At 38.8% G+C, this 13514-nt stretch overlaps 1 protein-coding gene across 2 annotated transcripts in view; it reads left to right on the top strand.

Moving 5' to 3' along the window:
- RIT2 (Ras like without CAAX 2) overlaps positions 1-13514 on the top strand; it is a 174090-nt gene that overhangs the window by 77099 nt on the left and 83477 nt on the right. For both annotated transcript variants that reach the window (XM_036403574.2, XM_036403573.2), the window contains exon 5: positions 11153-11344. In XM_036403574.2, the coding sequence (XP_036259467.1) occupies positions 11153-11344 (192 nt within the window). The remainder of the gene's footprint in view (positions 1-11152; positions 11345-13514) is intronic.

Here is a 13514-nt window from a genome sequence, read left to right on the forward strand (position 1 = left end):
TATATATTTTTCTCACTTCCATAGATGAAAGCTTGCACAGCTTGCATAGATTTTAGTGCCTGTTTTTTAATTTGTGCCTGTTGGATGAGGAGAATAAATTTTTTTCATGACTGTTCCATGTCATTACCAGAGCCGTGGGATGATGTGAGACAAACCATGCCAGGGAACAATCTTATCTTTTAATAAGACAAAAACTCAAAAGCTTAGCAGTGGCTGCATTGACTATACCTGCCTCAGAAATCAGTGTGGCACCTGACTTACACCTTGGGCAAAGCTGAAGGAGACAGACTCCTCTAAATTTTAGACGTGCTGATGAGCTTTGGCCCTTTGGAGAAAAGTATTGGCATATCTCAGAAGCTACTCAGTGTCTTTCAGGATCATAAAATCATGGAAGGCTTTCAATTGGAAGTGGCTGTGAAACCCCTGCCATGGGCAGGGACACCTTCCACTATCCCAGGCTGCTCCAAGCCCCGTCCAGCCTGGCCTGGGACACTGCCAGGGATCCAGGGGCAGCCACAGCTGCTCTGGGCAGCCTGTGCCAGGGCCTCACCCCCCTCACAGGGATGAATTTCTTCCCAATATCTCATCCAACCCTGCCCTCCATCAATTTAAAGCCATTCCTCCTCCTCCTCCTCCTCCTGTCACTCCATGCCCTGTTCCCAAGTCCTTCTCCAGTGCTCTTGTAGCCCCTCCTGGGAAGGGCTCTAAGACCTCTAAGGTCTACCTGAATCCTTCACTTTCTCTGTTGGATCTGCTGATCCAACCAAGTTACCTCATGACTTAATTTTTTAGAGCTCTGCCTTTGTCCTTATGTGTTTTGTTTATTTTTTTTTTCCTAATGCAATAAAAATTATTCAGAAATATTTTTGCACATGGAAATGAAAACACATGTTGGGAAGTCACAGTGACATGACAAACTCAGTCCTTTCATGTCACAAGTTCACGTTGTAAGCAATATAAGATCCATGCAGGATTTTAACACAGATATTTTGCATTCACTTTGGTTGTGATTTATGTAGTCCCCAGGGAACACACCCCTCAGATAAACACTGAGCTAAATTTCAGTTGCAGAAATGAGTGCACTATTGATTAGATGTTACAAAAGTCTAAAATATCCACTCTGCAAATTGCTTGCTTTTTCCTTTCCCCCCTTTTCAGGTTCTCAGATTAAATTATATCTCTGCTGATGAGTAGGGCACAGGGGAGGGAAAAGAAAAACCTGTATGGTGGAATTTTTAAGGTCAGCACACTTGTTAGGGAAGTCATTGTGAGAGAGCATATTTGCAAGCCAGGATATAATTTGCAGTCATTTATCAGAGCAATGAGGTGTCTGACTCCACGGCCTCCTGGTTTACTTCTGCAAGGCTGCACAAGGCCTCTCTGGGGATGGTGGCAAGCCTGTGATGACCACAGAAGCTGACAAGAGCATGTCTGAATCCCTGCAAAGCCTTTGCTTGCAGCTGCAGGCATCAGGGTTGTTGTCTTTTTTTTTTTTTCTTTTAATCTCTGCTGTTCACTAAAATGTAATTACCAAGGTATTAATTTTTTCCCTTTAACCATTTATGATGCATTTGTGATAAAAGGTGAAAACTTGCTCTTTTTTGCATATCAATGAGAATGGGGGAGGAAGTATTATGTGGTGCATGATAAACCAAATGCATAGGGGGGTTTTAGAGGTAGTTAACAATGAAGATTGCTTCAGTGCCTGCATTTAGAAGAAAATTGCTAAGGTGTTTATCCCTCAGAGAGAGACCATTAGCATGAATATGAAAGAAAAAGGCAGTTCTCTGAGTTAGGGAGTGTAGCACTGAGGAATTTTTACTGGCATTGTGGAGAATTGATATGGTGATTTCATCCATATTTAGGGGTGAATAAAAAGTAGATATTATCTACCAGGCAGGTGATGGGCTGCTTAGTTTCATTATTGCACATGACAAACCATCTTGGGAGGAGCAGGATTAATAAAGTTAACAAAAAGCACAGTTGCAGAAAACTGGAAAATATATTATCATGTGGAAGCAAGAGGGCAACTAGAGTGGGTACACTGGGAATCTTAGTGAAAAGAAGCTGTATCTGAAGGGAGAGTCTGAGTGCCTGTGCAGGTTATTTACTAGTTCCTCAGTAAGGAAGAATGGTCACTCAGTGATGTTATATTTTGTAGTCCTGAGTTATTTTTTTGGAAGTTGCTCAAATCTGTCTTTTTTCTCTGCCTTATTTATTTCCCGTTACTTCCTTTTTTTCTCTATCAGGCTGGTGTGGCTCAATCTTTTTGCATAAGTCATGGTGCAGGACATGTGAATACAGAATAGTGAGTGCATATAAAGTGCTCTGCAGTTAGGGAAGGGGCAGTGAAATTGTCATCTATCAGTGCTCAGGATGCAAAGTAATACTGACACCTGTTTTTCACAAGGCTTGGTCCTGCATAGTCTGTGACTGAGAGCAGTGCCAGATAGCATGGGAAGCAGCATCACAGCTGAAAAGAGAAAGGGAACCTGAATCTATAAGCCCACTTGTGGGAAACAACATGATTTCACTGATGGTGAAAATAGATCGTGTCTAACAATGATTTAAAGTCAATAAAAAAATAACGTCACAAATCCATTATTTTCAGACAGGGTGAAAGCTTAACATACCGGTTCAGAGCCTCAGACTCATTTGGATGAAGATGAGAGCAATGTCATCATGAATTACCCTGATTGAGTAATCCATATTAAGAAACTGCTATCTTTATTTTTAATTAATTTCTCTTTACATTCAGAACATTAGTTGTGCGTAAAGTCTCTTCTGTATTCAGAGATAAGTGATGTATTAACCAGTGGGAAGGAATCCATCTCTTTCCATGAGAATACATTAGTTTTGAAAGAAGTTTACACATTCTTTCTATAATGTATTCTATAATACATTATAGAAAGAATCCTGAACTGAAGCATAATGCAGCATCATCTCCTTTCTGGGACTGAAGATCTGTTTCCGTAGTAAGCAAGTTTCTACTGAAGAACACAAATATAGGGGAAATTAGGAGGGGAAAATAATTCTAAAAAGTTTTCACCCAAAATTTTGTGAAAATCATGAATGTAAATCTGTGCTTGAATTTCATAATTAGTGCATGTCTAATTGTGTTTCTTGAGTTGCTGATCATCCATTCAGTTGACCTTCTAAGCTTGGACAGTCTTCTTGCCCATAGGCAAGGTCTTGAGGTGCTCTCAGTTGCTCTGCCCAGGTGAGCTAACCTGGAAAACCCCTAAGAATCAGCAGCTAAAAAGTAATGCTGCTATTTGTCACAGAAATGGATATCATACCTGTGTCTTCCAGAAAGAACACCTGTCATGAATACTCTTCTTCTTCTGCGACCCTTTCCAGGTAAATAAATTATCTTAAACAGGGAATTGCTGGTTGTCTTCTAAACGACAGATTAATTTCAGTGCCTGTCTGAGCTTTATCCTCGTACATTCCCAGAGTTAAGAAAAGGCTACTGACTTTGTACAACATGGAGTTTGTAATATTGCCCTGGAAGGCAGTCAGATAAAGCCCAGAAAGCCATTAGTCTGCTGGGAGCTTGGACTGAATCTTTTTTATCTTCATAGTTCTTCCATCATCAGTGATATGCATTTTGTCCCCAGTACAAATTCACAGAAGAAAAGGGATATTGATGCTTTACAAGAGAAGCAAGAATTCTTTTCTGTAATTACAAGGCATGAGACACTGACTGATCATTAATCAAGGGACTGATTATTATAATAATCCACTGCAAGCTCATGGGCTAATTCTCATTTATACTAATCCCACTTTGAACTGCTCCTGAATCATTACTAGAATGGGCAAAAGGGGTTGTGAGAGATGGGTGTGATGCTCACCCAGAGCAGTGTAGAGACTTGAAGAGGAGAAGAATCCATCTCTGCCCTCCAGTGTTTAAGCCAGAGCCCCTGCATTTTCTTTGGTCTGTCTCTGAGCTGTTACTCAGCTCCCTTCCTTCCTCCCAGTGATGTGGCAGATGGTTTAGGCTGGCACAGGTTGCTGAGTACCACCTGCTGCAAATTTTTCGCTCTCTTTTTCTATGTAACTCCTTTTGTTGTTGTTGTTGCTGTTGTTGTTGTCATTTGCAAAGGGTGGCTGGAAATAAGAAGGAGTCAAGAAGAAAGCGTGAAATGACATTGATAATGTTCTGTGCTTTCTTATTTTCTGCTGCGTCATTGCTGGGAACCTGTAGCTGGTGCAGGCAGGGCTCCCGCAAGCAAAAGCAGCAGGTTGGGAACTTTGGCTTCTGTGGTGGAAAAAGTGTACCTTTATTATCTCATAATGTTACTCAACCCATGCTGAGGAACAGCATTTCCCACTGCTGAGTGCTGTGAAGGGAAAAATCCTTGACTGGCTTTAGGCATTAGATGCTACATTCTCTTGATCTTTTCACTCCACTGGAAATGAAACAGCCTTGCAGAAGCTAAATGAAAAGTCTAAAATGGAGAGGAGGAGTAGTCTTATCATTCAAATGCATGAAGGATATGACTGGGCAGGGCCTGGCTGAAATTGTTGACATCAGAGGCAAGTTCTCTATTTAGTCTCTGTCAAGGAAGTGAGAGAGGCACAAAAGAAAAGCACCCCTGGCATCTTAAACACGTCCCTGAGGATGGGTTGAGTTACTCTCTGGAGTCAGTCATATCTTTTTAATGAGTGTAGAGAGTGGGACTTGAAGAATAAATAAAGAGATGATTCTAAATTTAGAACACCCGACTACCTCTTCAGGAGGCAGAAACCACATTTAATAAAGCCTTTTGCATATAGATTAATACTGGTATTATGATGTTTATATGATATAATATCCAGCTAACATCTTGTCGCTGTAGGACACAAAAGAACACACGCTCACACCGTTCTCAAGGTGAAAGAGAAAAAAGGGCCGTTTATTTTCTGACTCCAACATTTATAGTTTTCCAAAAGTGACAGTGGATTGGAGGGTGACAGTGGCACCTCTCCGATGCCACTGGTTGAACCAACAGTCCATCAACTCTCTCCTCCTCCATAAAGGAATGCAAAACAATGAGTTATTTACAGAAAGTGTGTGCGAAAGTTCACTACAAGAATGTCAACATCAGAAGGCTGAGAAAATCTTAAAAAACCAGGGTGACAACATCTTACCTGGATTTTTTCTTATTTGAAATGTAACTGCTGCAGGTTTCTTGCGGCTTGCTATTACAAGTAAGTTTTTAAAGAAATATTAGTTTTTGTCCCCTTCTTTGCTCACAAAAAAACACACTAAAAAAGTCCAGGAAAACCAGATAATTATCACAGCGCTTCTCACCAGTGTACTTTCATTAGGTAAATCTATTTCAAGAGGTAAAAGAAAAGCACGCTTTATGACAAGCAGTGCCAGGTGGATGATATGTAATCCTGACAAAGTCAACTGTGGTGCTTATGTGTGCATAAGAACTTACAGAGAGATATGGGAGGTTTACATTTTGGCTTTAAAAGAGATTTGTAGTTAAAAAGTAATACTGTACTATATTGGCAAAAAATTTCTGGAGATCGCAGAAGTTTTCAACTTACTTTTAATAGGAAAATTCTGAGTGAACAATGAAGTTTCACACATTTTTATTGTTTTAATTTTTTCTTCTCTCACTATTTGAAGATTTTTTTCCCCTTCTCTTGTCTCCTTTTTGTTTTTTGCCAGAGATGAATAATATCCTGCCTATTTTCAAGAATATATCCCACCCCTCAAGTGTTCACTATAAATATGAAAAAATCCCAGTTTATAATAAGAATGACCCCCGTGGTAATCAGGGAGACAGTTTTGATTAAGAACATCTGTTAGCATATTCCTGGTTCTAAAGTCAAGCAGAACATAAGACAAGAAGATATAGAAAGTGACATTCTTCAAACTGTGAGGCTGGCCTCCCTGGGGAGGCTCTGACCTCTTCCAGAGATACAAGCCAAGATCATAAAAAAAACCAGAACAGACATCAAAATGTGTGGAGTGTGTGTGTAGTTTGAAAAACATGACACCTTTGCTTCGGAGGTGCCACATCTTTAAATTTCTAAGCACCACACTTCTGAGGAGTGTGGGGAAGGACTGCACCTGCAAGCTGTGTTTACTGCTCAAACACATCACCACACATAGAAAAAGAGGGGCAGGAACGGTGACCCTCTGTTCATTGCCTTGTCCTTTTTTTTTGTTGTTGTTGTTGTTCTTCTTCTTTCTCTTTTTTCCCTTTTGGGGCCATCTCTTAGCTATGGACAACATGGGGATCTCAAAGAAATGACTTCACTTTAGAGCTCTGCTAGTGTAAAGCGGTGATGTAGGAGATGCTGCTTCTTAACAACTTAGAAAAGCTTCATAAAAGCTTTTCTAACCCAGCACTCATTCTCCAGCATTGTTCAGGAGGAAATACTTAGGAAACAATAAAGGAATAAACTGGCTTTGCTGAACTTTATGATACATCATTCTAGACTCTTTTAGTCAGCAAGGCAGGGCTCTCCTGAGCTGAACATAAGTCTAAGACCCAGACTTATGTTTGATGACAATACATAGACCAACCCTTCATAAATATCAGGGTATCTAAGTGTAGTGTGACTTTACTGCTCAATGACTTTATTTCCTCTTCTGGACACATTAACATACTGATCTTATTTGCAAAATGTTTGATTTCTAATAAAAGAAACCCAACATACAAGTTCTATTTATATATCCATGATAATTTTAATTTTAAAATTAATTAAAAATACTGCTTTTTATGAAAAAAATTCTCTTGCTCATTATGAAATGTGAGATAAAAGAGTATCAATCAAGATGAAGGAGAGAAAACAGAAGTCAGGCATTTTTTTTCACTAAGTTCTTTCTTAAAAGTTGCTGGAAAAAGCAAGAATATACAGGATGACAAAATGTGGAAATAGGAACACTGTCCCAAGTGTAGGTATGGAAGTATTTCTTCAGTGTGAATGGATTGGATTATGAAAGACGAAGTGTTGCTAGAATTGAGAATTTTGAAAGATTAAAAGGCAATGAGATAGGTTTCTACAAGTAGACTGGCAATTGCACATAGGTCAGGAGAAATGTGGGGCTGCTGCTGGAACAAGTGAATGTCCTAATGATGAGGAAAAATGTACAAATACACTCAAGGCTTCCTTTCTCCCCATCTTCAGAAGCAAGCTCTGCTCTTATGCCTCCCAGGAAAGTTTGAAGAAGAGAAAGAGAGTAGAGGGGGATAAATAAGGAAGAAGTGAATCCAGCTGGGTGTAGGCATGGATCCATGCTCGGATAAGACATATCCAAGCACGCTGAGGAAGCTGCTTGACATCATTTTGAGGCTGCTCTGATATCTATGAATAATCATGTCAGATGCCTGATCACTGAAGAAAGGCAAATGTGACATCTCTCTAGGAGCAACCTAACCATCAAGAGACTTTCTTGTCAGCATTCTTCAACAACAGGTAGAAATATATAGTCTTATGTGGATTAGTGGATTTAGATTTTTTCCTGCATTCAATTATACTGGAAAAAGAAAAGGAAATAGTTATGCTCCTTCAACTTCTAGAAAAAATTTGGTTTTTTTCTGTCCAAACTTGATGCTTGTTCTCAAGTATCACATCTCCTAAGAAGAATGATGATTTGGTTTCAAAAGAGTTTTTACCACACTTTTCCAGTTAAGTCTTAGTCATAATACACAAGAGAGTACTCAAGATTGATGTCAAGCTGCAAAGTGCTGCAAGCATGACAAATCTTCACTTTAATTTTCAGAATTGATTTCCTTTTGAGGGGGTGTGATTTCCTTCTGTCTTTTCCCCTTGGCATTTACTGACTTGGGAATGTTTTGTATTTTCCATTTATTGAGTAGAAATTTGTATCCAGTACTGTTCCTGACTGATTTATAAGAGGTCCTTTTTACGAAAAAATTAAAGAAGATTTTAGTGCAACAGATGCACAGCCTATTTTATAAGGCATAAAATATAATAATAAACATAATAATATAACAATAAAACTACTTAAAAATCTGTAAAACCTTGGGTTTTGTCTCTACATCTGAACATTCACAAAACCCAGGTCAACTTGAGTTTCAGTTCTGTTTGCTGCAGATAAACATGAAAAAAGTGGAATCTGAAGTAAGACTTGAACTTAAAAATTAACAAAGAGATGTAATTTCTTCTCAGTCCTTTGTCTTTTTTGGATAATATTCATACAGATTTGCAAAGATTTTAGTGTATTTATTGGTAATTAAGTTTATTCTTTCTCTTAGTATATATTATTACGTTGAAGTTCCTAGTGAAAAAGTAAAAAAACCCAAAACACTTCTTTTGAAATCAAAAAACAGGCTTATTTATGTTTGATCTTGGAGTCCTTGACTTTGTACTGAGCAATCGTGCCGAGGGAAAAAAGCTGAGAAATTAATGTCAACATCAAAAAATTGCAATGGAAATTACTTGCTGAGTTAACAACAGAAAGCCAATTCTATGTCCTCAATCCAGTTTGCACAGAATATTTAATGGCTCTGAAAATGGATCATTTCAAAAATGACGCTAAAGTATTTTGCCTGTTTAGTCTAATTTATCAGTGGTAATAACATGTCATAATAAAAAATTGCATAGGTAAACTCATTCTTATCCTGAAAGTTTTAACTGTCCCCTGGCATGACCCAGAATGTGTAGGTAGATGATTCTGACTCAAAAGTGTCAGTCCTAAAAGCTGAGAACTTTGTCCCTTTGGGATGATTCAGTGTGTGAAATAAGGAACCCAGGGCCTGCTGTCAGTCAGGGAAAGCCATTAAGCATCCCTGGGGAGTGATCCTGGGAGTACTCGTGCTCCAGAACATCACTTACTGTGAGTAACTTAAACAGGGATGTGTGACCTAATTCCTTCTTGGTTTGCCATAAATGGCTATAAATGAGTGTACAAAGCTCTGAGCACTTCCTAGAGGTGGATCACCTCACTTAAACAGAGCTCATTCTCTGTAAAAGGTTGTGCAGGGCTGTCATACAGTGGTACAGTAGTTGATTTATGGAATTTCTAACTCAAGGAGACAGGTCATCTGGGCTGGGTGTTAGGTTCCATGTGAAAACATGTACTTTTAGCTATCAGCTCCACTCAGTTGTATAAACCCTCTAAAAATAAATAATAGGTGCAAAAAATAGCTCCTCAGATGGTATAACTATTTTCCAGCATTAAAAGCAGCCTGTAGTCCATTAATGGCATTGAATTATTTACCACTTTTTACAAGGACAGCTTAGACAGTGGACTGCAGATGCACAGCCAGCTAAATTCAGAAGCCTAATCCACAAATTTAAGTTCACTGAAGTCTTCCACCGCCTTCTGAGCCTGAAGGAATCCTGGACTAGTTCAGTTCCTCCTATGAAGGAGGAACAGAACATTACTACCCTCCTAGTAATGGTGTAGAACAGTTCTAAGGGACTGGTGCAAAGAGGAGAAAATCAGGGTCACATGGGATGGGGCTGCAGTGAGATCTTTGTTCTGGTGTGAAAGCCTGGGGTCTGAGGGCAGATAATGGATTTAATGACTGTGTTTAGTCATTAGCGCTCCCTGCTCTCCACATGGAGGCTGAGGCTTTGAATGTGATGCATAGTTTTGTATTGCATCATTTATTAATCTAGTAGCTATCTAATGTAGATGGCTGGAAGAGACCTGGGAGCAGAGACACAGCTCTGTTCAGTGTCTTGTCCAAACCACAGAGTGTGGAATCCTTTCTGTTTGATATCTTCAGTGCCCAGCTGCCCTACTGCTTGCATATGCACTTTCCAGAGGATGGGCTATGTTATGACCTTACCTACTCCGTCTTGTAGCTTAGTAGTTAATAAACTCTCCTGGGGTGCTATGGGATGATAATTCAGAGATTTTCAAATTCTGAGTAAGTCTCAAAGCAGAATCCTACCCTTAAATTGCCTATTAGTCTGCCATTTTGAAGCTTAGTTGGATGAACTTATTCCTGCAGCAGGTGAAATGTTTTGGATGATATATAAAGCCCTTGGGTAAAAGATACATCATAAATAAATGATAATGGTCAACATGAAAGTCTATTCACAGCAAGTATTGTCAATCAACATGAGCAAGTATTGAGAGAGATTTAAGGTTGAGACTTTTAAAAGAGCATAAGAAATACATTTCCCTTCAATTTTCAGCAAGGGCTGAGGATATATATATGTAAACTAAACTGTTTTAAAAAATCCTAAATTCTCAATAGAGTAAAAACTACCGGATTTTATGCTGCGTGCTGCTGCTCATAGAAATGGTCCAATGTTAATATGTGCATTCCTTTTTTATCAGACCTTCCTGCATCTTAATATCTCTGGAGAACTGATTCTGTCAGGAGGATTCTGATCCTGACCGACTGTTGCCATGGTATTGGGTTATTCTGGGCTGTGATCAAGAAAAACAAACAAACTTAAGAAAGATACTGGCTTTAAAACATATTCTCAAGCCACAGTGCCTAAGACGAGTTTTTGAAAACTAAATCTTGATTTTTTGTACAATGTGGCAGTTATTAAAAGCTTCTGAAAAAAAACCCATACCAGTAACAAGAAGCGCTGCTGTGACAATAAACATAAAATGAGAAAAATGCATGAGGAGGAAATGGGGCCAATTCTTGCACTGTTTAAAATGGTTCATTCTCATTTAATGACATTACTCCACACTAAAGTGAAACCTTCATCTTTTCTGAGACCCTCTAAAAAAGTAGAACTTTTTGCAGATCGGATCTCTGCTGTCTTTTTGGTATTACTGAGCTTTTGAATTGACCGCATAATAAGGAATTTGTACATGTCTCCAATTCCTAGGAAGTAATATAGGTTTTTTTTACACCTGTTAATATCCATTCTGTTACAAGTCACCAGTTCATACTGGCAGCACTGAAGAAGTTTCTGATAATACATGAGATAGTATTTTCTGTATGCAGGCACTTGCATAATAAGTTCATATTCTTAGAGGACAGAGCTCCCTTGATGGGAAAAGAAGAAAAATGCCCTTAGAGAAATCTTTATTATTGGGGTTGATGGACCTAGAAGGATGCACAAATTTCAGCAAGGAGTTTTTACAAGGGTAAAACAAGCAATGTGAATTTATATAGGGAACCGGGGAAGTTTTCTGCAAGTTTGTAATTTACAGATGGATAATTTTGTCTGCCAAATTACTGAGCGTGTTCTTCCTGCTCTGCAGGCAGAATTCACAGCCATGAGGGACCAGTATATGCGAGGTGGAGAAGGCTTCATTATCTGCTATTCCATCACAGACCGCCAATCCTTTCAAGAAGCAGCTGAGTTTAAGGAGCTCATTTATCGTGTCCGACACACCTACGACATCCCCGTGGTGCTGGTGGGAAACAAAATAGACCTTGAGGAGTTCAGACAGGTAAGAGACTTCTCTGCTGGTTTTGGCTTGGTTTTTGCTTGGCTGCCTCAGGGGTTTCTGCAGCCTAAGTTGCGCAGTGCTACTGAGAATTATTAGCACAAGAAGAGGTTTAATCAAAGAGCGACAAATTTGTAATGAATTAAAGTCTTTGTGGTGCCTTTCATTCATATGTTGGGGAACTTGAAGCAGCCTTGGCAAATCACATCTAAACTTTCTCTGTTTTTACTCAAAAAAGCTTTGACTGCTGTTGTCAAAAGATTTATATATATTCATGAATATATATATATATATATATATATATATATGAATATGTTGAATGTAGCATAGAAAGAACTTCAATCAGGATATTTGTGGAAAAATACCTTTGGTTTCTTTGACATTGCCAGCAATTAAGCAGGTTTGTTTTTTTCCCCCAAACATACTAGATTTGGTTAAAGGTTTTTCAACCTCAGACTGAAAAAAAAAAAGTAAAAAAAAAGAAATATATGAGAGACTGCATTTGCCTGAAGATCCAGTGACTGTGCTATCAGAGTGTTCAGGTAAAAAGGGGACATGTAAGACTTGAATTCACTTTGATTCGTATACAAGATTTCAGCGACCACCATCCATAGAGCAACAGAATTTTTTCAACTACAAGGTCAATGACTGTGGCTCTCTCAATGTCTTTAATAATCTTTGCTCGCTTTTTTCCTTTTGCTTCCTCTCTACTTCTTCTTTATTGTTTGTACTGGTGAGCTAGACAGAGATCATATTAGAATGGCTTGGTGTACTGAAGAGAAAATATCTTCGACTAGAACTGCTTTAAAATATCTGACTTCTGTGTAAGCATATGTAACACTGAAATAAAATGGTGTTTGTTTGGTTCATTAGCATCTGTGCTCACCAATCCTATCTGTCACTCTTCTCCCCATTTCGTTGTATCCTTTATTCTACCTGAAGAAAATCCAAGACAGCAGTGAGCCTGAAATTAGTCTTAAAGATCTGATTATGTACATTTAAAATGTCACATCTGTTTTCCAGATCATTGCCTTCCTCCCCAAATCAGGCTGTGACAAAACCCTGATGGTGACAATCCAGCTGCAGTTTAACAGGGGCTACAAACACATGTGCCAGAACAGAAGGAGAGGGATGAGGGTTTGGGGAAGGATGTGGGTTCAGTTGTTTTCCTGAGAGAACTGGACATTCACTCGGTCCCAGAGCAGGATGCAATTGATTACCTACAACTACCCCTAGATGAGGTTTCAGCAGTGCTCTATTTCCTAATTGGTACAAAGATGCTCTTTCACCAATCTTTGGCACTATCTCTTTCTGATCTCAACTTTTGTTGAACTTTTATATTTTAATCCCTGTCAGCATATATAAAAATGTATGCCTGGTTTAAATACTTTTACATGCTCCTTGGTGATCTTGTCTGGGCTCACAAACAGGAAAATTACTGCTCATGAATGTCTGGATTGGATTTCACCTGCAGCATTTTAGATTAAGGGACACAAGGGGGCTTTTGGGAATAATATTATAAACTAAGCCTGTGAGATTTGATAAACACACTAAAAGCTGTTCTATGAAGCCATCGCTGATGATCCTGTCTGAATATGTGAACAAGGAAAATTCAAATTGTGGTCCTCAATTTTTAAAAGTTTTCAATGAAACAGACTTTAGGCCTTCAGAATGTTTTCCTCCACAAGCCTTCTACTAATGCCTACACATTTGGCAGTTTCAGAAGGTTTTTCTCAAGTACTGCAATCCAGACTTTGACCCTTAAGCCAAAGACTAGTAAGGTAATGTAAAGCAGATCTCTCCTTTAAATAAAGCCTTTGAATATGACTATGTGTCCATTAGCAAGTATTATGAACCAACTGTAGAGAAAAGCAGCTTTTTATGGAGTCCATAGTTTGGGATATTGTTTTTAAATTTTGATTATCTCTACTCCATGGCTGTTGTCTGCATGTTTAATTGGTGCTGAGGTGTGTAAGTTTTGGTCCTAGAACGTATCTTCACTTTAATTTCATCCATTTCAGATTCCACTCCACATTTCAAAGCAAATCCTGGTTAAGTGGGGATGAAGAGCAGATACTGCTCTGAGAACCTTCCTGACCTAAACATCCCAGTGTGTGGGATGACACTTCTCCGTCCAGCTTTAAGCACATATTAATGCTTTCCAGTGTTTCAT

The sequence above is a fragment of the Molothrus ater genome, chromosome Z, assembly GCF_012460135.2.
Source record: "Molothrus ater isolate BHLD 08-10-18 breed brown headed cowbird chromosome Z, BPBGC_Mater_1.1, whole genome shotgun sequence".
NCBI lineage: Eukaryota > Metazoa > Chordata > Aves > Passeriformes > Icteridae > Molothrus > Molothrus ater.